General features: G+C 61.8%; 2 protein-coding genes across 2 annotated transcripts in view; one reads left to right on the top strand and one right to left on the bottom strand.

Annotated features, from left to right (window-relative positions):
* Nucleotides 1-242: 242 nt before the first annotated feature.
* Nucleotides 243-1,472, bottom strand: RD3L (RD3 like). The gene is given in 6 exon segments (XM_053665986.1): nt 243-478; nt 481-650; nt 1,176-1,322; nt 1,324-1,340; nt 1,342-1,433; nt 1,436-1,472. Coding segments are annotated over 6 exon segments (699 nt in total).
* A 5,259-nt stretch (nt 1,473-6,731) lies between these two features.
* Nucleotides 6,732-23,284, top strand: part of TDRD9 (tudor domain containing 9) — a 51,787-nt gene continuing 35,234 nt past the window's right edge. The window contains exons 1-8 of the mRNA XM_053665985.1: nt 6,732-6,864; nt 11,107-11,204; nt 12,488-12,709; nt 13,608-13,730; nt 14,870-14,950; nt 15,806-15,970; nt 19,734-19,837; nt 22,996-23,060. Coding sequence (XP_053521960.1) covers nt 6,732-6,864; nt 11,107-11,204; nt 12,488-12,709; nt 13,608-13,730; nt 14,870-14,950; nt 15,806-15,970; nt 19,734-19,837; nt 22,996-23,060 — 991 coding nt within the window. The remainder of the gene's footprint in view (nt 6,865-11,106; nt 11,205-12,487; nt 12,710-13,607; nt 13,731-14,869; nt 14,951-15,805; nt 15,971-19,733; nt 19,838-22,995; nt 23,061-23,284) is intronic.

The raw sequence follows: 23,284 nt of genomic DNA, 5'->3' as shown, positions 1-23,284 counted from the left end.
ACCGTGGGTCAGAGGAGAGTGGGTTCCCATCACACGTCAGTTTTGTCCTCTGCACGATTCCCTTTTAAGATCAGAGTCAAGGTTCATGTCCACGTCTCACCCTGAATTCGTCAAATTCTACCCTAAAGCAATGCCTTAGTTCCTGTGACGTGCTTTGAGGTATGAGAAGATATTTCAGAAACTTTTTTGAAGTATTTAGGAAACATTTGAGTTGTTAAGAAACACTGCAGTTTTGCAGAGGTTCAGAAAGAAGCCCCATTGAAGAGAGAGGGCACCGCCACGGGAGGTTTGACTTCTGACCTGGGTGGCGTCGTGTTGCTGTTCTCATTCCCGATGTCGCGCACCCTGACCCGGAGGTGGGCCTCGGAACGCCTCTGGTCCCAGCAGCTCGACTGGGTGGGGTCACACGGCAGGTCCCGTGCCCTGCGTGTGGGCGCGCGGAGCCTGCCCTCCCTGTTTCTGGCCACGTAGCTGGAAACGTGGGAATCTCACCCCTGTCCGCGCTCCGGGCGCGGTCCCCTGGGCAGGCAGGCGGGCTGGGGCCCCTCGGCTGCCCACCCCTCCTACCCAGGGCGTCCTCCGAAACCTGCTTGAAGAGGCAGACCATTTCCCAGGGCAGCACATCGTTCCCTGCCAACACCTCTCGGAACCTAGAGGGAGAGCAGCAGGGAGGGCGCAGTTCAGACGTTTTGGTGGCCGTTTCCCTTGCTCTACAGTGCGGCCTGTGTGGGGCTGTGGAGCGGCCTGGAGCGGGGTTCGAAGGCATCTCCCAGCCAGGGAGGTGACCACAGGCATTTCTGTCTGGCCTCCCGTTAGGCATGTTGGGTGCTGGGGATGTAAGAATTTAATACGTACAATTAAAGAGTTTATATGATGGCCCTTGCTGGTGTGACTCAGTGGACTGAGCACCCAGCTGGTGAACCAAAGGGTTGCAGGTTCGATTCCCAGTCAGGGCACACGCCTGGGTTGCAGGGCAGGCCCCCAGCAGGGGATGCATGCAAAGCAACTGCACGTTGATGTTTCTCTCCATTTCTCCTTCCCTCCCCCCTCTCTAAAAGTAACCAAAATCTTTTTTAAAAATAAAGAGTTTATAGGATAGAATGCAGTGTCTAGTCTGAATGGGTGAGGCGCTAGGACCTGACGGTGCAGGAATCGCAGGGAAGGTCAGCCGTCACCTGCTGAGGATGGCCCCGGTTTGGCGAGCCTGCACTTGGGAGCAGAGCGCTTCAAGCTGTCTCTGTTCGGCAGCCGGGATGCTTGTGGGGGGGACCTGGTAGTTTCTCAGCCGGCGGCAGCCCACGCCTGTGCCTCTCCCCCGGCCCGTTTTCCACCTCCTGGAGTTGCCCTCTCGCGCTCCTCCAGCTGCCACTGCAGCTCCCGGAGCAGCATCCTTGCCACCCCATCGGGGCTGGGGCAGGGGGTGGGTCTGTGGGGTCGGGCTGTGGCCGTTTCGTCCAGCCAAAGAGGGGCATTGTAGCCTGTGGAGAAGTTCTCACTCACTTATTTGCGTGAAGCATTACGGTTCTGATGAGCAGATACTCGTTCCTTAGTAACGTGACGAGTGGGTGAGTTTCTCACTGGTCAGGTGTGCAGGTCAAAGACTAGGTCATGGACTGAAGTCTTCTAGTTTCTAACTGGGTGGGTACCAGAAACCACCTTTGAAAAGGCTTTTATGTAGCTAGGCAGGAAGGAAATGTACAAAGTTAGAGATAACCTGCAGACTAAACATTTCCTGCAAGTACCACTTGCTGTTAGAAGTAACACTCGTATTACAAGTTCTTGTTATTAAAGCACATTTACCGGGTTCATGTCAAGTGCCACCTAGAGACGCACTCCCACTTAGGTTTGAACAGAAAGGGCTGCAAGCGCACCTGTTAGGTTGGTGGGCCTGCTGCGGCCTCGCCGCCAGACGCCCTGAGTCGGTGGGGGCGCTGCGGCTCTGGCAGGCCTGCCGCTCGGGGCTGGGTCCCCTGCTGCGGGAGTGAAGCCGGCTGGTCTCCCCACTGAAGCCAGTTTGACGAGCACAGCTGATGTGTGAGAGCGCTCACTGCAGGGCAGACAGGCCCCTCATGACATCCCTGCTGGCCTGCCCTTTGGGGGCAGCGCAGTCACCTGCAGACACGCGGCTGCTGCGGCTCGGGCCTCTGTGCACTCGGATGCGCTGAGCGTGTGTCTGGTGGGGGCGGTGAAGTGACACGTCTGCGCTCGCCTCGGGAGGACGGTCCCTGGCTGCGTCGCCTGCCGTGCACTGCCCTGCGGGCCTGGACTCGGAATAGCCCTGCCACCCTGCTTCTTCGGCCCGACCTCCAGGCCGTGTAGAAGCCGGTCGCTGTCCGTCCAGTGAGAGCAGGAGGAGGACACGCCCGGACCTGCTGGCAAACGCATATTCCGAGGGGCCGGGCGGGGGTGCGGTGTCGGTGTCCTTGGCTGCCAGGTGAACGTGACACCCTGCTTGTCTTTCTCACCAGCAGGCGGTGGCAGCGTGGTCGGAGCAGGCTCTGGTCCGGGAGGGCGTCACGTGGGTGTCGGCATAGCGGTGAGGTGCGCGTGTGATCTCTTCAGGAACAGGGTGTGAAGCCGCAACAGGTCAGGGCCGGGAAAGACGAGTTAGGCGCATGGAATTGGGTGCAGGAAATCGCTGCCTCCGTGGGCGGGTGCTGCCGCACTGCGGGCCGCTGTCCGGGCCGGGTGGACGCCCTGCTGAGGAGCGGCGGGCCTTGCACACGTGGCCCCGGGCCTCCCGACTGTGCAGTGGCTTCCCATCGCCGCCGCCGTAGACCGTTTCTCTCCTGCCCGCCCCCCCCCCACCCCGTGCGCCGGGGAGGGCAGACAGGGCTCCGGCAGCCCTGCGTGTCGCGCGTGAGAAGCCGTGCTCCGTGCGGCCGACACAGCCCCTGCTGCTCCGGGGGGTGGGGGGGAGCGACGGACGTCAGGCTGCCTCACCGTCAGTGGGGACACTGTCACATCACATGGCCCGTGGCTCCGAAAACTCACCCTGAGACCTGTCTGGTCAGGTTTGTGGCCGCAGAGGGACGGGCGCTGCCGCTTCTCCTTCTGAACGGCCTCGGTGGTCGCTGTGGTGGTCCCCCCGCCCCCCGCCGCTGGCCTCAGCAGGTGGCCTCTCGAACGTGCTCCGAGTGGAGCACCATGGGGGCCTCAGACTCTGCAGTCCTGCCCGGCTCCTCGTGTGCGGCCCTGGCGGCGTTTGTCCCAGCCTGACCTCCTGGCAGGTGCCGTGCCCCTCTGTCCCTGCTCCAGCACCCCTTGCCGCAGCCCCTCCGGCTGTGTCCCCTGAGACCCTTGTCTCTGTCGTACCCACGGACCCACCTGGCGACCTCTCCTCCAGCGCCTCGGTCACCGTCTCCTCCTGTCTGCGGAGGACGCCACCGTTGTTCCCTCGTGGTCCCCTTTACCTCTGGCTCATGTCTCTCTGCTCTCACACTCAGGGAGTCACTGGTCTGCATTTCTCTTCTCGCTCCGTTTTCCGGTCCTTTCCGACGTGCTGTTCACTGGGACAGCCAGCTTCCCAGCTCCCAGCACATGTCCCTTGTTTGTGCCTTGGCCCGGACACTGTGAGGGTGGGGGTGCAGCAGGGACCAGCACCAGTGCAGGGTCACCCAGCAAGGGGGTCAGAGTGTCTGCAGCCGTCCGGCACTCGGGCCCCGCCCACTAGACGTGGAGTTGGGTGGGCGCTCTGGGCCCGGACGTCCGTTGGTCAGTGTGCTGCAGTGTGGGAGCTCCCTGAAGACTGTCCCTCCTGCGCTTGACCTGCTCGCCCCTCTCTCCAGAGTCTGCTTGTGCCTGACTTTGCGGAGCGGCCTTCACCTGGGCCTGCGTTTGGAGCGCCTTCCTCTGCCCTCACTCGGGTCTGTCAAGGTCTGGTGTGAGGTGCTCCTTGTGCGGCTGCACCTTCTGGGCTTTGTTCTGTGTCCTGAGATGCTGGGTCGGTGCAGAGCCCGTGGGCCATTCCCTGACCCCGGGTTTCCTGCCGCCGGTGGGGACACGGGTGTGTGCAGGTGAGGAGGGGCACCGATCCTTCCCGTGCAGCAGGGCATGGCCCGATCAACCCTGGGTGTTTATCAGGCGTGTCAGTGAGTGGAAGGCGTGCGTTGTTGCTAGTGAAGTGCGGCCCCGTCCAGGCCTGTCGTGCGGAGCACACGCAGCTGAGGCTGTGGAGCGAGCGGCACAGCTCTCTGGTCCTCGTCGTGGTTGGGTCTGTGCATCAGCTGAGTCGTGCAGTTTTACAGGTGCGACGTGAAACAGGACCGTGTCATTTGTCACGTGTGAGAGTATGCACGCGTGTGAAGTTGCAGGGTGTGTCAGGAAGTACGTAAGAGGACCTGTCTGGGAAGATGGAGTCGTGGGGTCTCGGAGGGCAGGCCGGGAGCCAGGGCCACTGTTCTGGGCTTGCCGTGGGGGCCTCCGCCCCGTGTGGGGTCTTGGCACTTGAAGGCAGCCTCGGTGCCTGGAGACGGGCATCTTTCTGCCTCCCCCTTGGCTTCTAGACGGAGGACCCTGGGTCGTGGTCCTTCATTTCTGGCTGTTGGAGACCCAGCTGACGTCATTAGACGTTCGTCCCCCCACCCCTCCCAGAACGACTTCCTCTCCGGACTCATCAGTCAGCGCACACGTGGGGTCCAGCCCGTCTGGTCGGGCCGCGTGCTCCCCACGCAGGGCTTGCCGTGCCAGGTGCACAGGTGCCTCCCCGCCCGTGAGTTTCGTGCTGCCCAGACGGCATCCGTGAGTTTTAGATGGTAGTTTCAGCACGCTAGTCCTTTCCTTTTTGACGGTCCCTTTTGTGTATTCTTGTGTGAGAAGGCCTTCTCTGCTCTTTAAAGTTACAGCACACGGGAGGAGATTAGCTTTCTAGGCTTAAAAATGTAGGTGCCTGGGTGTCGGCCGGGAGCCGACTCTCGGTTGGGGTGGGGTTGCGGTGAGGTGTGGCGGTTGGACCCATGTCCCCAGATTGGGTGCCCAGTAGGCAAAGTGTGTGTGCGTTGCTTCAGCCGGAGGCCCGCCTGGCCCTCGTGGTGACTGGTGTGTCCTAGGCACTGGGAGCTGCAGTGGGGTGCAGTGGGCCAGCCCAGTTCAGGTTCAGGCCCCGGTCAGCCTCTGGGCTGTGGGTCAGGTCCCCAGGCTCCAGAGTCTTTGCAGTGCCCCTGGGCTGTCCTGCATGAGCCACCCACGGAGCCCCCTGGGGCTCCCAGCAGCCGACCCGGCTGGCCTGGCCCTGGGCGGGCCCCAGGGTCTGTGGGTTCCTGACACTGGGCCTTTGTTGCCCTGCTCAGCCCTGTACTTTCTGCACCTGCTCTGCCCACATGCCTCCTGGGTGCTGCAGGGGGAGGGCGGGGGGCTGGTCCTGTCTCCCAGCTCCTGCTGCCCTGGAGGGTGGAGAAGGCAGGAAAAAAACCCAAAGTGGGGGCCGCCCCGTTTTGTGCATCTGGAGCTGCTTCCCTGCTCATGAGGTGTGGGGGTGCAGGCCACGGCCAAGGGCGGCCACCTCACAGCTGGCTGCTGGTGCCTGCCTCTTGTTCCCCGGGCCGGCCTGTCGTGTGGACTTTCCAAGCCGTCTGTCCTGGGCCACACCTCGTTCTGTGGGCACACAGGCGCGTGTCTGGGGTTGCTGGACCCGGGACCTTGTGGTCAGTCCTGACCCTCACTCTGCTTTTCCTGCCCCGGTCTGAAGCGCCCATGCAGTCTGGGGGCACCACCGCACAGCTGCCACGCTCACCCACGCTGCCTGGGCCCTCCCCGTCACCAGCACCCTGGAGGCGGTTCCTGCCTGTGCTGTCGGTGCCCATCACCCCACCCCTCGCCAGTCGGAGCCATCTGTCACCATAGGAACCAGACCGACCTCTCTCTCTGCCCAGACCGTCTCGCTGTGTGCAGAGGCCGTCGTCCTTACTGTCGGTCCCTGCCCGAGCCTGGCCTCTCCCGGTGCCCCTCACCCCCCCCCCCCCGTGCCCTTCAGGCCCCCACTGCCGGCACCGGCACGGGGGCAGGCGTTGCGGAGAGGCTGCCAGGCCCGAGTCCCCGCCCTCCCCTGTGAGTGGGGAGCTGCTTATTTTTGCCAGTTTGGAGGACAGTTTGATGAGACAGTGGTTTCTCATCATTTTAATTTGCATCTACTTGGTAAATGACTGTGAATTTGAGTGGATTTTTATTTACTTATTGACCATTTGCATTTCTTCTGTGACTTAATGTAAAAATAGTTGAGAATTCCTCCAGCACAGCGATTTTCAACCTTTTCATCTCATGGCGCATGCAAACTAATTACTACAATTCTGTGGCACTCCAGAACATTTCTTTCTTGCTGATCTGACAAAAACTAGGTATAACTTTTATTCATTTCATACCGGACGGCCATTGTTGTGTTGGCCGTTGTTGTTTTTTCCAATTTGCCAGTCTAAGGGAAAAGCCCCGACCAGGTAGTCAGGGATCACGTGCTTTAAGAACTCTTGCAGCGCACCTGTTGGAAACCACTGCTCAGCCTTGGCTGGGGGCCGGGTTGGTTAGAGCGTCGCCCCTGGACTCCACGGTGCGGGGCCCGACCCGGTCAGGGCGCCTGCAGGAGGTGGCCAGGAGGCACAGTCAGAAGTGGGACAACAGATCAGTGTTTCACTGTCTCTTTCTCTGCCCCCTTCCTCTGTCTCTCTCTCAGATCAATCAGCAAAAAAATGGAAAAAATCTTTTCCGTAGCGCAGGGGGCTCCGTGGCTTTGCAGAAGCCACATGTTGACTCTCGATGTTCTTCGCAGGCCCGTCAGCCAGACGTCCGCGGAGCTGGAGTACATCGACAGGTACAGGCAGCTGGAGGCCCAGGAGCTCCACATGCGCGGCGCGGACGTCCCCGGCAGCCGGCCAGGTAGCGTGCGGCGGCGCTCGGGGGCGGACTTGTGAGCTGTCCGAGCACCCGAAGGCCCCCTTCCTCCTTCCAGACTGAGTGCATGGGAGTGGCGTCGGTTAGCGCCGCCACACGGGCTTCGGGGGACAGTTCTCTCACATGTCACGTACGCGTCGTGTGTGTCCAGTCTCCCAAAACATCAAGTTCTTAAAAGTGCAAGAGAGAGACGTAGTGTTTGGTCAATATAGAATTCATACAACTTGTTAATTTACATTTTGGGGAGCTAAATGGATTCTTTTCCCTTTTAAATATAGTTCCCAAATAGTCTGTTCTTTGGAAGACTAATAATGGTCCTGTTAACTAGGAATTTATTTTAAAATTACCACAGCTTTTAGCCCTGGCTGTTGTAGCTCAGTGCATTGAGTGCTGGCTTGAGAACCGAAGGGTCACCGGTTCGATTCCCAGTCAGGGCACATGCCTGGGTTGCAGGTCAGGTTCTCGGGGTGGGGGGGCGTGTGAGAGGCAACCACACATTGATGTTTCTCTCCCTCTCTTTATGCCTGCCTTCCATTCTAAGAATAAATAAGTAAATCTTTTAAAAAAGTAAAACTTATTACAGTTTAAAAAAAAATAAAACAGAATTTTAGGCAATATATAAACATATAAAAGAAAAAGTAGAAGGTCCTTTTTCACCCCCGCCCACAAGTGTATATTCTGAGTTTGGACGGAACTACTTCCTGTGAGTGTGCAGTTTTTTCTGAGCTGATTATATCTTTTTTGAAAAACATTTTGCTTATTTATTTTTAGAGAGAGAGGGGAAAGGAGGGGGAGGAACATGGACCAGTTGGTTTCTGAAGGTCCCCACAACCAGGCACGCGCCCCAACTGGGGATCGAACTGGTGACCTTCCAGTCCGCAGGCTGGCGCTCAGTCCCCTGAGCCGCAGCCGCCAGGCCGAACCGACTGCATCTGCCCGTCCGTGAGTCGGCCTCCGGCTCCGAGCTCGGGGAAGGGTTACGCGCAGACTGCCCACCTGTGCAGCCAGGCGGCGCCTCCGCACTACTGCTCCCTGCGGCCCAGCCCGGGGCGGGGGGCGGTGAGTGGCAGCGTCCTCTCCCTCCTGTGCCCTGCGTGCCGTGGACAGCGGTGCCCCCTCTCTTCCCCGGCTTCCTGACGGCGGAGCCGCTGGCAGCTCTGTGTCCGCTGTCACTGAGCCGCGTGGTTTGGGGTTTCTGTCACCGTGCTCAGGTCAGTTTGTCCCTGTCTGTCCCCCACCTCTGCCTCCCCCCTGCATTCTCGCCTGCTGCAGGCCTCGGCCTGGTGTCTCCTCGCTGCCTCTCAGCCCTTTGGTCTCGTCAGGCAGTGCCTGTGTGGTTTGTCCAGTGTCTCTGGTGCCCTGGAGGAGGAACGAGGGGCAGAAGCGCCGCACATGCTGTCCCCAGGCGTGGCAGTTCAGAGTGCGTGCCTCCTTGGAGCAGCCCTCGCGTGTCCAGCAAGAGTCCGGTTTGTGGCCTCGGTGCTTCTCTGTGGGAAGCCGTGGACGTCTCTTAGGTGTCCGTGGGCTGGCGAGTCACCTGCACGGGAGGACAGGCGAGGACAGGCAGCTTTAGGAGCAGCATGGAGCAGCCGTGTGTGATGTGTGTTGTGGGAAGACACTGTCGTCCAGCACCTCTGGGGAAGCACACTGGGACCCCCGTGTGCTGTGGCCCAGGCACCCACCCAGCCGTAGTGCTGCGGCGGTGCCTGCAGGGTCCTGGCTGGGGAGGGAGCCAGGCCACCGGTGAACACTGCGGCTCCAGGGATCGCTCGTGCCACTCGACTTGGTGTCACGTGACATCGCTGTTTGCTCCCTTGGCCCCTGCGTCCGGGGGCGTGTGGGCTTCACGCTGGGCAGGGCCCCAGCCAGACCACAGATACGCTCGCTCGGAGGAATCCCTGTGCCGCAGTGTTTGCCACGGCTGTGCCAGGGCCGCGTCAGGCAGCGGGCGCGGCGTGTGGGGAAGCCCACCCTCTGGCGGAGGTGGCCGTCCCCGCTGCAGTCCGTGGCACCTGCTTGTGTGGACAGGTCTGGAAGGTGGTCCTGTGAGACACAGCCTCTTGGGTGCCGCAATGCACAGTGACTCAGCTGATTTTCTGTAGCACACAGGGTCCAGATTTCAAGATATAAAATGTTACTGTGTCGCGGTTAAAATTCACCCCATCCTGTTTGGACCCCTCATCACTGACTTTCCCGGTTTGACCTGCACAGTGGGGCAGCCTCAGGGACAGAGCCAAGCGTGTCCCGTGGCTCCAGGTCTCCTGGCCGTGGAAGGCAGTTTGATGTTGATGGCGGAGGACGGAGAGGCAGCAGGCTGCTGACCCGCGCGCTCTGAGGCCGAGCCTGCCTCGAGTCACCGGGGACCTGGCTGGGCCTCCCCTGGGGCACGTGGCACCTGCCTCTGACGTGTCGCCAGCGCCCAGACGAGGCTGCACAGCTGCGGGCAGCCCCGGGTGTCCCGCTGTCCCCCTGGCGCAGGCCTGGAGGCGGGCTCCATCAGTGGTGACCTGGAAATGTCACCCTGCCTCTGCGCGAGGTGGACGGGGAGGGCTGCGGTTCAGTCAGCACGGTCAGGGCTTCTGGCTCTTCTTGGTGTAATGTCGGTCTTTCAGCCACAGCCCTCACAGTGCACGTGCCCAGGGAGTCAGCCCCTCAGCACTGTCAGAGGGGCTGGGCCTGGACCAGGTTTGAGTCTCAGTGAGAGCACCGCCGCTGACTTGTGTCTTCCTGCACGTCTCGGCCCGCAGCTCTCCCCGAGAGCAGCCGCCCCCTGAGCCACCTGCTGCACTCGGTGCCCACACTCGCCTGTCCCTCCGTCTTCGGCAGAGCCCTCCCCACCCCCTCCCCAGGTGCCCTTGCTCATGGGGCCTGCCTCCTCCTGTGTAGTGTGTGGAAGGCCTGCTGTCGGTTGAGACACCTGCAGCATCAAAAGTGGGAGGCGTGAGTCAGTTCTTAACCCTGGGTTGGCGAGGACACCCAGCCTCTGTGCAGAGCTCCCCAGAGTTCAGTGACACACTGGAGCCCTTCTAAGTCAGCAGCTGTTCGCATGTGGGATGTTGCTCACGCTCAGTGCTTTGGAGGCGGAGTGGTTAGTTCGAAGGCTGTTTCAGTGAGCGTGCTCCTGGAAGGGGGCCTGGGCGGAGGCACCACCTGGGGAGCAGTCGCGGGAGGAAAGTGAGGCGTGGCCCTGGGAGCAAGTGCTGTCTGAGCGGCAGGCTGCCTGGGGCAGGTCGCAGACAGACCCCCGGGGGCAGTGGCTCTGATGCCCCAGGAGGGCACTTAGTCGCAGAGAAGTGGCTTCTGCTCGGAGAGGTCTGGCTCTCCTCTTTGTAAAACTCAGAACACGTGTTGCTCACCCTGGTTCAGACGTAGGCAAGTGGCCCTAGTTAGTTGCTCATTATTAGACCAGCCGGCGTGCTGCAGGCGCGGGGAGGGAGCAAGCACAGAGAGCAAAGAAGAGCTTGGTGTGTCAGGCTGCGGGGGTGACAGCAAGGCAGAGGGGGCAGCAGACCAAGGGCTGGAGGAAAGGGTGGTGGGCCCAGAACCGGCGTCTGGGGAAGGGACTGAACCTGGGCCTAAACTTGGGAGGGGGGAGCGGATGGGTTTACTCGGAAGTGAAAGCATCTCCCAGTGAAAGGTCGGACACCACGAGGGTTACTGCTGTGTCAGCCTGCCAAGTGGCGTCCGTCCAGAGGTCTAGCATGACAGGAGGACTTCGGGCAGATGGCAAGCCAGTAAGCCAGGCTGAGTGCCGCTGTGTGTGTCCATCAGGGTGGGGCTGCCCCTTTCCAGGCTGCCTGCACTTCGTAAGTTGGGTGGGGCCCGCTGCTGCCGCTTTATTGTGGGAGCAAGGAGTGGACAGGAACCCTGCGCAGAGCGGTGTGGTCTGTGGCAGCGCTGCTTCTGTAAGCTCACCCTCCGAGTACCATCTTTGAGTGACGAGAACTCTCTCTCCCAGGTCTTGTCTTGGAAGGTGGTGCTGAGCCTGCAGCATCCGTGGGTGTGACGGAGGAGTGGGGGGTGCCCTCTGGCAGGAATGGTGGGTGGTGGGACCAGGGCACCAGCCAAAACACCCTGCTCCCGGGGTCAGCCTGTGGAGCGTGCGTTCGGTGTTTGTGTGTGCCACTGAGCACATGGCATGCGTACAGTTCAGAAAGGACACTGGGTTGTTCGCCTCGTCTTTTTTCAAATGAGAAGTAGCACTGTGTTTGTTGTGTCTGAATCCAGGTCCAAGGCCAGCGCTGGCTAGATTAAGCAATGCCATGTGCATCCCAGAGACGACTTACAGATACCCCGACCTGCCCATAAACCGATGTAAGGAAGAGGTAAGAGCGTCCCTGTCCTGGCGCAGGCTTGCTGTCCCAGCAACTTCCGAGCCCCGGCACTTGTGGCTGAGAGTCCAGGTGCCGGGCGGGCGCCCTGGGCCCTTCGAGGCTGTGGCCACAGGGGAGGGGTGTGGACGGCAGGCAGGAGGTGGCTTGTGTGGTCCTCACGCCAGCGGCTTGGCTTGTTCAGCCTCCGAGCTGGTCATCTGACATTTGTTTGGTGTCGAGCCGCCCCCCCCCCCCCAGGAGCTCTGAGTAAACCCTGGTCCCCAGAGAGCGTCTCACTGACGGAGCCTCGCTGCCCGTCTTTCTAGTGCGAGTGCAGCGCTGGTCCCGCCCGCGTCCCCGAGGCTTTTCCTCACGCTTTGTCCTGGAGTGCACGCCTGCCTCCCGCCCGTTGGGGCGTGTCACTGAGCAGGACCGGGCCAGACTCCGGCGGACACCTGCACTCCCACCCGCACCGCTCTCCCTGCCTTACGGCCTCGGGCACGGCTGCCGGGGCCTCTGCTCACTGTGCTGCTGGGGAGGCGGCCCCGGTGAGTCTGAATGCGCCTGGTTTTTCTTCCACTCCAGCGCGTGGGTGGCGGGCACCGGGCCCTCAGGCCGGATGCGGCCGGGGGCAGCTCCTAGTTGAAGAGTAGCTACGTTTATACAGCCCTAAAGTTACATTCGGTGCTTTGAAGGCAGCTGGGGGCTGACGTGGCCCCCGGTGGAAAGGAGTTTGGTGCCCCTGCTCTAGCCGGACTCGCGCCGTGGCGGTGGCGCGGTGGCACAGATGCCCTGCACTGGGGTCAGAGGCAGCACTAGCTGGGGGCGTCCCTGTCCCGAGGGTAGCCTGGCGGGCGCTGAGAGCCCACACGGGTCCAGGCTGACGCGGGACGGTGGCGGGCGGGTCTGGGGCCGCGGAAGTCGGCCGTCCAGATGTGTCTGAGGAGTTTCCAGTGGGAATGTAAAGCCACTTGGGTGCAGCGACAGCTGTGTTTTCATGGACTTCTCAGTAGCGTTTCGTTTTTCTCAGTAGAATTACCTAAAAACTTTAAAATAATGGAAATTTAGACTCCCGAGGGTGTGGAGAGCCTGGCCCGGTGTCTGTGTGTTTCTGTGGGGAAGCTGAGGCGCAGAGTGGAGCCAGCCCGGCCCCCGCGGCTCGCCCGTCAGCGCCCTCGGGCCTTGCTGCTGCCCACGCGGCGGTCCTGTGGCCCCTCGCTGCCTTTGGTTCGTGGGTCACTCGGTGTCGCCGTTCATTCTGCAGCAAGTTTGAAAGGTGACTCTTTCAACCCCAGGTCGTCTCTCTGATCGAGAGTAACTCTGTCGTCATTATCCACGGCGCCACGGGCAGCGGCAAGAGCACGCAGCTGCCGCAGTACGTCCTGGACCACTGCGTCCAGCGCGGCGCCTGCTGCCACATCGCCGTCACGCAGCCGCGCAAGATCGGGGCCAGCAGCGTGGCCAGGTGGATCAGCAGGGAGCGCGCCTGGGCCCTGGGGGGCCTGGTGGGCTACCAGGTGAGCTTGGCCGGGGGAGGGCCGCTTGCCCTGGTCTGGTGGTTTTCTGCCGGAAATGGTTCTGCTTACACAGCAGAACTGGGGCAAGAGGTGTGCGTTTACTTATTTACGTGTTGGTTACCCTCACCTGAGGACATTTCTTCATGGCTTTTTAGAGAGGAGAGGAGAGAGAGACACTGTGAGAGAGGATTGACTGGTTGCCTCCCATACGTGTCCAGACCAGAGACCGCACGTGCCCTGGCCGGGGACCGAACCTGCGACCTTTCAGTAACAGGATGATGCTCCAGCCAGCTGAGCCACACCGTCCAGGGCAGAGCTGTGGCATAATGCAAGCATAATGAAACTCGGAATTTCTTGAAAATAGCTCTAGCCCTGGCTGGTGTGGCTCAGTAGACTGGCGACTCACAAACTGAAAGGTCGCCAGTTTGACTCTTGGTCAGGCACGTGCCTGGGTTGCGGGCCAGGTCCCTAGTTGGGTGCGTGTGAGAGGCAACCAGTTGATGCATCTCACAGACTGATGTTTCCCTCCCTTTCTCTCTCTCTAAAAGTAAATAAGTACATTCTTAAAAAACATAAAGAAGATGGCTTTAAACTCTTTTTCAGTTGAAAAGTAAAGAAGCGAGAATTCTCAGATTCGTGGTTTTTATGATTTTAACCTTTTAATTATATTTCTGTATGTAGACATCTTCATACGTAATTGTCTCACTGTAAAAATGAAGTAGGCAGTGTGACTAGATAAGCCAGAGCCCCTCCCACTCAAACGGAAAAATCGACTGAACCGGAGCCTCGGTTTGACCGTGCCTTCTCTCCCCCGTGATGAAGTGGGCACGGCCTTGAGGGGCGTTAAGCGCAGCCGCGGGACCCTAAAAACACCCTCCTTTCCTGCCCCGACCTGCAGGTAGGTCTGGAGAGAATCGCCACGGAGGACACCCGGCTGGTTTACATGACGACCGGCGTCCTGCTGCAGAAGGTCGTCCGCGCCAAGAGTCTGACGGAGTTCACGCACATCTTCATCGACGAGGTGGGTGCCTCGGGCCCAGTATTGGCTGCAGGAGGAGGCAGTGACAGCGCCGGGACCCGGGTCAGGAGGGGCGGGGCTGGGTTGTGTGAGGTCGGAACTCATCTGTCCAGAGCATGGAGTCGGCACCTGAGCACCGAGGAGTGTCTGCCTCTCTAGTCCCCGTGCGACTCCGGGGGTCCGTGTTGGGGGTCTGCTCTACGTGGCGGAGAGGAGTTTGTGAGAGCGTTCTTAGGGTGTCTCCGGCGGCCCTGACTCGGGGATGCCGCACGCCCTCTGCCGCTGGGGTTCCCGCCTTTCCTCCGGTCCCTTCCCCACGCCTCCACTCCTGGGCCTCAGGGCGGCAGCGGGGCCCAGAGGCGGCCCTGACTCCGTCACCGGGCCGGTCACACCAGGAAAAGAGGCGTCCTGCAGTAGAATTACTGTCCCCTGTGTGTCCAGGTGTCCTGACTGACAGGAAAGTAGATCCCTGTTTCAGACCTCCCTGTCGGCCGGCTCTGGGGCGGGCAGGCCAGGTGGCCAGAGGGGCCGGGTGACCCTAAGTCCTAGGGTTGGCTCAGCCTGGAAGGCCCCTGCGTGAGGAAGGCCGCAGGGCACCCGCCGTCCCCGAGGGTTCTTCAGCTCTCCCGACTAAGCCGGCTCCTCCAGGGCTGGCCCTCCCCCTAGACCTGCAGCCCCCGAGACCTGGGATGTGCCCCGCCAGGCAGGGCACTGCTGCCCGGCACAGCTTCCGCCCGGCACAGCTTCCGCCCGCACTCACTGGCAGAAGTAGCAGGGCAGCTCGTGGCCTGCAGAGGAGTGATGCTGGTCAGCGGCTCTCTGTGCTGGGGACGGGAGGGGAGGGCTTTGGTCGTCACGGCGACCTGGGGCACTGTTGGCACTGAGTGGGCAGGGCCCACAGTGCTAAATATCACTTTTCCCAAATGCCGGTAAGGCCCCAGAGAGAAGTGCTGGGGGGACAGGGGCCCCCACAGCCTCTTTTGGGCCTCTGGTCTGCGGGTCCACGACCCGCTGCAGGAGCAGCCCCAGTCCCTGAGGAAGCCGTTAGCAGAGAGCGCCGACCCGGCACCGACACCCGTCCCACTCGTCCGTGGCGGCGTGAGCGCTGCTCGAGCCGGCGGGCGCCCCTGCGTCCTCTGCAGGTGCACGAGCGGACGGAGGAGATGGACTTCCTGCTGCTGGTGGTCCGCAAACTTCTGAGGACAAACTCACGTTTCGTGAAGGTGAGTCTGATTTTGTGAGTGACGGGTCGTTCACTTCTGCGTCTCCTCGTTTCAGCACAGACGGGGGGGCGGGGGCTCTGAGAGCTCACGGCCGTGGGCAGCGCTCCGGGTGCACGTGAGGTGGGGGCTCCCGGCGTCCAGGCCTCTCGTTTGCGGTGGGAGTGTCCCTGGGGGCTGCTCTGACACCTCAGAGCGGGTCCTGGTCGCTGTGGTTTTCAGCCTCGGTGCCGAAGTGCAGGGAAGTGCAGGTGCTCTGTGCCCTGGGCCTGTGGACGGTGCCCGCGCCTTCCTTTCCACGGAGGCTGCACAACCGAACCCTGCTGCCCGGTGCCCAGGGCTGTGCTCACCCCTGCTGGGCGTTCGGAGACTGGAGAGTCCTGTGGACCCTGCACCACGGGCTGCAGGGCCCCCAGGATGTCACTGTCCCCCCCCCCCCCCGCCCCGCACACACACACACACACTTGCTTTTGGCCAGACCAAGTTCCGCAGCCCGCCGGGTCTCGGTGGGCTCCTCTCGGCTGCCGCACCGCGGCCTCCCTCTTGGCGGCTCTACTTCCGCCTGTTTCTGCAATGTGCCATCCAGCTGCCTGCGCTCGTCTGCACTTTGGTTTCCAATACAAAGCTCCCTTTAGAGCAGCGGGCGTAGTTCTGTGGGGGTCGCACAGTTCCTCCCTGGGTCAGCTGAAAGCAGTAGAAGTTTGCATCTCCGAGCGCCTTCGAACTGCAGGAACCTGCGTCTCGCTGGGGGCTCGCTTGGGTGTTCTGTTCGACTCTCAGAAGTGCCTGCGGCAGAAGAAACGCCGGGGCTCTGACAAGCGGTCCACCCCAGTCCTCGCCTTCCTGGTCCCTCCGCAGGTCATCCTCATGTCAGCCACCATCAACTGCAAGGAGTTTGCAGACTACTTCGCCGTCCCCGTGCAGAACCAGCTGAGCCCCGCGCGCGTGTTCGAGGTGCCCGGGCAGCCCCACGCGATCGAGGAGCACTACCTGGACGACCTGCAGCACCTGCCTCACGGCAAGGTAGGCCCGGCCGGCTCTCCCCAGGGCGTCCTGGTGGCGAGGGCGTGGTCCTGCTGGGCCCTGCCACCTGTCCAGGGGAGTCGCCTCACTTTAGAGACACCTGCGAGGTTGGAGTGATGTCGGCTCTGCTGTGTGGGGTGGGGCAGGGGGCGGGGCTGACGGGGCTTTGCCTAATGTGGGCAGTTGTATGAGGGGCACCCCAAAACTAGAGTTGACTCCTCGAAGGCGGCCCTTGTCGTCCAGGCTTCCCCCCAGGCGAGTGTCTCAGGAGCCCACCTGTCTCGGTGCACCAGCTGGCGTAGCTGTGAGAGGCGGCATTCGGCCTCCGCAGATTTTTCCAGACTTTCAGTGCATCTGCGCATTGCATGATGGATGGTTCACAAGCGCACCTGCCCACACCCGCTGAGGGTTCAGCACTCTTTGACCAGACGTGGCAGGACCCTTGTGCCCACCTCCCTATTCCCCCGATCCCGCCCTGAGTGACCTCTGTCCCCTGGACGGAGAGAGTCCTGCAGGGAGATGTGCTGCTGACGTGAGGGAGGAGCTGGAACCGAAAGACACCAAAGTCGAGGGTTCAGAAACGGTCGTGAGCAGGGAAGAGGCTCAGTGGGTGCAGTGCGTCAAATGGAGAGGACTTTGAAGGGGGCTGAAGTTTAACTATGTAAGAATTAGGTACACGTTTTTTATGAATAAATCCCATTTTGGGAGGTTCCCCCACCGTATTTTGTCAGACTACCTGAGAGGAAAGCCAGTGATGGCCTTTAAAAAGTGCTTTTTCAAGTTGTAAAGTCAGTCATCCAGAGCAGCGGCGGAGTCGGAAGAACCCCGCAGGCAGGCTTTGCGCGTGTGTCGCCCAGGCCCCGCAGCGCAGTCTGCATGTGCCACGCCTGGGCGCACGTCAGTGCCCGCGCCACCCTGTGTCTGCGCGCCCTGGTTTCCCCGACGTCTGCCCTCCGTGCCAGGGCCCCACAGCCCCATGGGCTTGTGGGTGGTGGGCTCGCTCTGACCACTCTCACTTCAGGTGACAGTGAGGGCTCCACTGGGGCTGCCCGGTGTCCTCGGACGGCAGGACGTCCTCTGTGGGGACCAGCCCGAGGCCGTCCTCCTGGTCAGAGTGGGCGATGGGTTTGGGGAGGAACCGCAGAGGGCAGGTGCTGCTTAGTCCCTTCAGTTCTCCTCGGACTCCTCACGGGCACTGTTGGCCTTGACCCCCCACCCCTCCTGTTTGTCAGGCTCCTCCCCCACGGAGACCGCGGTCAGCCCCCTGGCTGTAAACTGTCTCTGGAGGGACATGTCTGTCCCTTCCTAACCGTCTCCTGTGGAAGCCAGTCCCTGGTGCACTGCTTCTTTGCAGGGGGCACTTGGATGTTCCCAGTTTTTGACCCTTGGCATGGGGGGGCTCACCAACCCCCCCATCCCAGGACCAGTGCGCGCACAGTGTGTGTCACTGCCGTGGGCGTGCATGGGGCGGGCCCGGCCTGGGGCTCGTGCCAGCGGACCGGAGACGGTGCGTCCTCTCTCCGGCAGCTGCCAGGTGCTCCGTACGTTTTCCAGCGAATGGGTGTTCGAGCCTCAACTGCATATTTATTTGGAGCCTCACAAAAACCGTGTGGTGTGGATTCCGTGGTACCGGCTTCTGGCGTCAGCAGAGCTCTGTTGAGACCCCCGCTTTGTGCTGGTTCCCACCCGCGTCACTGCCCAGGCGCGCTCTCTGCTGCTGCCAGGACGCGAGGCCTGCCCTCTGGACACTGGCCTTTCTGCGTTTCACCTGCCAGCCCGCCTCCTCCTTGGACGGGAGGCCCCCTCCCAGGAGACTGTGTCTGTCTGTCCCCTGCGCCGTCACTGCGAGGGCACCTCTGCGCTCCTTTCCTGTTCACCGCGCGTGTTTCGTTCTTAAAAGCACCGGATAGGGCCCGTGTTTCGGGGTAGCTTTTACCAAACCGTCTGCACTCCCAGTGTCTGCCCCGCTCCCCTCTCAGCCAGCCTGCACAGACCTCTGCGGCCCCCAGCTCCCGCCCAGAGCGTGCCCTTGTCCGCCCTTCTCAACAGTCCGTGTGGGTGGCCCCTTGAGTCTCACTGACGGTCACGCTGCCCGCCTGGTGTCCCCGGTGCCTCCTGGTCTTTCTGGCACCCGCCCTGGCTGTCCTCTCAGCCCTTAGGAGCCTCTTTCACCCTTTGTTCTCACCTCCTCTCATTTCAAGGAGTCGTCCTCAGACACGAGTGTGGGCCGTCACGCTGCGCGGTGGCCCAGCCCTTGCGTTCTGCGCGCCGCCGCTCCCCACTGCCACCCTCTGCTGGTCGCGGACTTTTCACTTGGGGCGTCTCTTGCCCTCCTCTCAGACGAGGGCGCGCCTGGTGTGCTCATCTCACCGGGGTGGCCGCGTGCCGGGTACCAGCCCGGGGCTCCGGACGGGGGCCCTGGCGTGTCTGCCCCTTTCTGCCGATGCCGGGCCCGCCCTTCCCTTCCTGGCTCTGCTCTCCTGCTGCGTCTGGTCAGTGTGGCCGTCACTCGTCTGCCTGCCTGTCCTCTCCTGCCTGCTGGGTTTCCTCCTCCTGATCCCCGCGTACAGAAGGGGCTGTGCCCGGTGCGTGTCCTCTGTCACCTGCGTCGAGGCAGCGTGCAGGCGTCGGCTTGTTCTGTGTCCTGGCAGCGTGTCCGCAGTGTTCTCCAGGCTCAGATTCTCCAGGGGGGTCACGCTGCCTGGGGATCTTGTTGGAAAGCAGTTCCAAGTGCCTCCGATTGCCACGGGGGAGTTTGTGAAGACTACCTTTTAAAAAGTTGTTTGGGCAAAGCAGAAAGTTAAGGTAGAGGTAGACCTTCGAAAATGAACTTATTAGGCTTGCTTCAAAAATACTGATTCAATGGAATTTTTTCGTCCTTACATTAGTGGAAGTGCAATAAAAGGGGTCAGTGGATTATTTGAACATGAACTGACTTGACGCTTATGTAAAAGCTGTAAAATGTCCTTCGCGGCCCCTTGTGGTTCTTCTGAAGCGTCCTTGGCAGAGTCAGCCGAGGTGTCTCGTGCAGGGCGTGGGGCGTGAAGCTGTGTGGCAGTTTTCTGGCTGCGGGTGGGGACACTCGGACTTGGAGGCGTCGTCCTGGGCATTGCAGGGACGCTGGCCTGCTGGGGCCTCTGCGTGAGCGCAGTCGCTGCCCCACGCCGCTGTTGTGGGGGCAGGGCCGCCAGCATGCCCAAGTCCCTGTGTGCTGAGTGGGGCTGCGGGAGCCGGCCGTGACGCACGCAGTCAGAGCAGGGCCCGTGACGGCCCCCCAGCCAGGGCCGCGTGCAGCAGTGCTGTCGCTGCGGGCTGGCAAGCACTTGGGAGCTGTGTCCCTTTCCGGGAGCTGTGGTTTCGGAGGACCCCTTCCCTCGGGTGGTGAGGCTGATGTGGGGGGGGGGCTCCTGGGGGTGTGGGTTTCACGGGAGGCAGCGCCCGGACTCCCCTGGCCGGGTTCCACAGGTGTTGGGAGCCACTCGCTCTGTCTTTCAAGGGGGCGCCCTGCCTGTCACTCGCTGCTGTGCCTGACCCCACCCACCCTTGCCTTAGGGAGGGGGTTGCCCCAGCACCTTCTGTGCGAGCTGGCGCTTGTGTCGTGCGTGACAGTTAGCGAGGTGCGTGCTTAGGTGCGGCTGCGAATGCTGCGGCTTCTCCTTGGGGTGTTTGTCACAGTTTGGCCCCCCACGGAAGGGGGCCGCCCACCCAGCACCACTTCCCTCCTGGCCCGCTTGGCACACAGCTGCCGCTCCTGCTGTTTCAGCTTTCCCCGCACGTCCTGGAGGAGCCGGTGATCACAAAGGACATGTACGAAGTCGCCGTCTCCCTGATCCAGACGTTCGATGACATGGACGTGAGAGAGAGTGGGTAAGTGCCTCGGGCTGCCCCTCAGATCACGCACCTCCACGCTGCCTGTGTCTTCAGGACACTAAGATTGACGGTACAGGCCTCTCAGTAGTCACTCTGCACATCTGAAGGTGAAGTCAGGGTCTCGCAAGTTTGTCACTGGAAATTTCCGCTTTAAAGCACTTAAATCCTCGCCAAGGACCGACAGTTCTGAAAGCTTGGAGACGCAGCCCGAGGGCGTGCTGCCCTGCAGGCCTCTCCGAGCTCCTGTTGTCCGGAGTCCACGAGCCCAGAGCGGCCTTGGGGGCCGAGAACAGGTGTCCCGTGGGACCAGGCCTCAGTTGTACGTGGCGGTCAGTCTGCAGTTGCTGTTCAAAGGCGTCCTCACCCTGGGACGTGTTCATGGGTTCGAGAGAGAGGAAGGGGGCTGGACAGAGCGACCTCGGTTGCCTCCTGTGCGTGCCCTGACCAGGGATCAAACCCGCAGCCTTTTGGTGCACGGGGCTCCGCTCCAGCCCCCGAACCCCCTGCCCGGGCAGACTCTGCCGTGCGCGGAAGGGGCACCGTCTCCTGAGCCTCCCTGCGCTGGCTCCGCAGGGCAGAGCATGGTGAGCGTGTGTGTCTCATCTGCTGGGGCGGGGGCCTGGCGCTGTGGGTGTGGGGATGTGCCAAGTGTCCCTTCCGGCCGTCACCGCTGTGAAAGGGGGACAGGGCGGGGCGTGCAGTGACTCGCCTTGGACAGAGCTGGGGCCGGGCCACGCTCGGCCCCCCTCCAGCCCTCTAGCAGCTGGCTCCACTCTGTTTTCAAGCCCCTGTGAGCCCCCGATGCCTCTCACGTCACTGGTCGGGGTGCTGAGGTGCCCCTGGATGGCACTGCTCCTTCACTCGCCGCTCCGCCCTGGGTCCCGGGCGCCCCCATGTCCATGTCCTCCAGCGGGTCCCTCAGCAGCTGCTGTAATGAAGAGCGTGGGCGGATACTTCTTGTTGCTCGTGTAGCGGGAACCGCCCTCGTTTGGTTCTCGTTCCTGAAATGCAGTTGCTTTAGTGTGAGTCGGTTGCTGTGTAATTCTCTCGCACTCCTACTTTTTCTGATCTCATGTGCAGCTTTACTGTGCTGTGACCTACGTACGTCGCACACACTTGTCCTGCTGTCTTACTGGGCCCTGGTGGTGACTTCCCGTAACCGTCGGAGGGCGGGACGGCCTCCCGGGCTGTGCCGCTGGCCGCTGGGGAAAGCCGGGGCCACAGTTTCTCTTCCTGCCCCGTGGGACTCGTGGGGTCTGATGTGGGCACTGCTCCCTGACAGCCGTCCATCTGATCTCTTTCACAGACGCGCGTGGGCACGGCGGGCCCAGGCCTCGCATTCGTGTGGGTGGCTCTGAGTTCGTCTCCTGCTCCCGTCCACTCCCCCAGGTTGTTCCCCAGAGAGGAGTCTTCCCTTCGTCACTCCGCCTCGCTCCTCTTCCTCACTCTCTGTGTTCAGTGCTACGATGGGCTCGTGGGGGTTTCCCTTTAAACAGAACTTATTTTCAGAGCAGAATCAGGTTCCCAGCAGCACTGAACAGAAACCACAGCAGGTTTCCCTGCCCCCATGCGACCTCCCCTCTGCCAGAGTCTTGCCCCAGAGCGGCGTCGGCCCCCCGCACCCACAGCTGACACACGGGTCCCTCCGGGTGCTGGACGTGCCTCAGGCTTGACAAGCGAGCCCTGCCCCGTCACCCCTGGCAGCCACTGGGCATTTTGTCGTCACCAGGTTGGCCTTCCCCGGAGTCCCACGGAGTCGGACTCACACAGTGTGTGGCCTTTTCAGAGTGGCTCTGTCACTTGGCGATATGCGTCCAAGGCTCCTGCGTGTCTCATTTCTTTCTAGTGCTGAGTGACGCTCCACTGTCCAAACGGGGCCTCGTCGTCCAGCACTTGCTGCGGGACAAGCTCGGTGGCTTCCAGGTTCTGGCAGTTACGAGTAAAATTGTTGTAAACATTCGTGTGCAGGGTTTTTTTTTTAAAGCTTTTATTTACTTATTTTCAGAGAGAGCAAGGAGAAAGAGGGAGAAAAACATCAATGTGAGAGAGAAACATCTGTCAGTTGCCTCTCACGCGTGCCCCGGCTGGGGACCTGGCCGGCACAGTCCAGGCGTGCGCCCCAACCGGGAATCGAACCGCGACCTTGTGCTTTGCAGGACTGCGCAACCCGCTGGGCCGCACTGGCCAGGGCTCCCTGTGCGGGCTCCGTGTGGAAGGGGCGCAGTCGCGGGGCCTGGTCGGGGGTGGGCTTCTTCTGGGAGGGACCCGCCGACCGCCTTCCGGAGCAGCGGCCGTGCCAGGGGCCGGGGCGTGTGCCCCGCGGCTCGGCGTCCTCCCAGCAGACGGACTCGCCGCCCTGATGGCCGTGTGCTGGTGCTGTGTCACTGTGATCGACAGCCTGGCTGGCACGGGGTGGGGAGCGCCTCTCTCAGGGTCGTCTGTCACCTCTGCGTCCCCCCCGCTGACGGCCGTCAGGGCCTTTGCCTCTCACCGCACGTCCTTTCCGGCCGCCGAGCCCCGAGCTCCGTGTGCCCCGGCGCCGTCCTTCCTCGCTGCCCGCAGAGGGCTCTGCCCGCGCCTCGTTGCCTGCGGTCTTGAGGGAGTGTTGAGGTTGCAGTCCGAGTTCTTTTTCGACGGTCAGTCACCCAGAACCTGGCCCAGTGGGAGCCCGTCTAGCCTGGCTCCCACGCGCTGCGCTTCCTGCGCCCACCTCGCTGTCCTGGGCTCTTCACCTCGTCTCCTCTGCCGTAGGCCGGGGGTCAGTTTTGTGGATCTTTCCAAAGAGCCGGGTTTGGGTGTGGTGGGGGCGTGGGGGGGCCTGAAGTCTTGCCCCGGGACTGTGCTTCCTGCTAGGAGTTGGGGCTCCTCAGGGCGCATTTGCAGTGTTCTGCATTTGGGGTTTTTGATTTAGTAACTGAGTTTCAAGGAGCACTTTCTCAGACCCCCTTGTAGGAGGAAATAATGGGAATCGAGTCGCCCGGGGCCCCAAGGAGCCTTGGGGCGCATCCTCGGGGCTCTGCGTCTCCTCAAGTAGCAGAAGGAAGGGCGCTCCCGTGGCCCGTGTGCCTGCCGCAGCCGGGCGCTGGCGCATCAGGGTCCTGGGAGGCAGCGCTGTCCCGGCCTGGCTGACGTCTGTGCCCTCCTGTCCTTCACAGGAGCAAGACCGGGCCGGGGGCCCAGGTGGCCTGGGAGCGGAGCAGCGTGCTGGTGTTCCTGCCAGGTGAGTGCCCACCCTTGGGACCGGCACGGGGGTGCCCGGGTGAGGTGCGGCCTGTGCCGGTGCACGGTATGCAGAGTGGTTTCAGACCCTGAGAACACGAACATTGGGGACTGTCCTTGACCTGTTACTGCAACCTTCCTGTTGCTAAAAGAGTGGGTAGCAAAAAGTTTAGTTTTTGAAAGTGGTCTGACCTGTGGGGGCAACTTTGCCCACAAGTCCCCCCG

The sequence above is a fragment of the Artibeus jamaicensis genome, unplaced genomic scaffold (assembly GCF_021234435.1).
Source record: "Artibeus jamaicensis isolate MK-2021 breed Jamaican fruit bat unplaced genomic scaffold, CSHL_Jam_final contig_444, whole genome shotgun sequence".
NCBI lineage: Eukaryota > Metazoa > Chordata > Mammalia > Chiroptera > Phyllostomidae > Artibeus > Artibeus jamaicensis.
The sequence above is the reverse complement of the archived record's forward strand: the minus strand, read 5'-3'. Positions and strand labels throughout refer to the sequence as shown.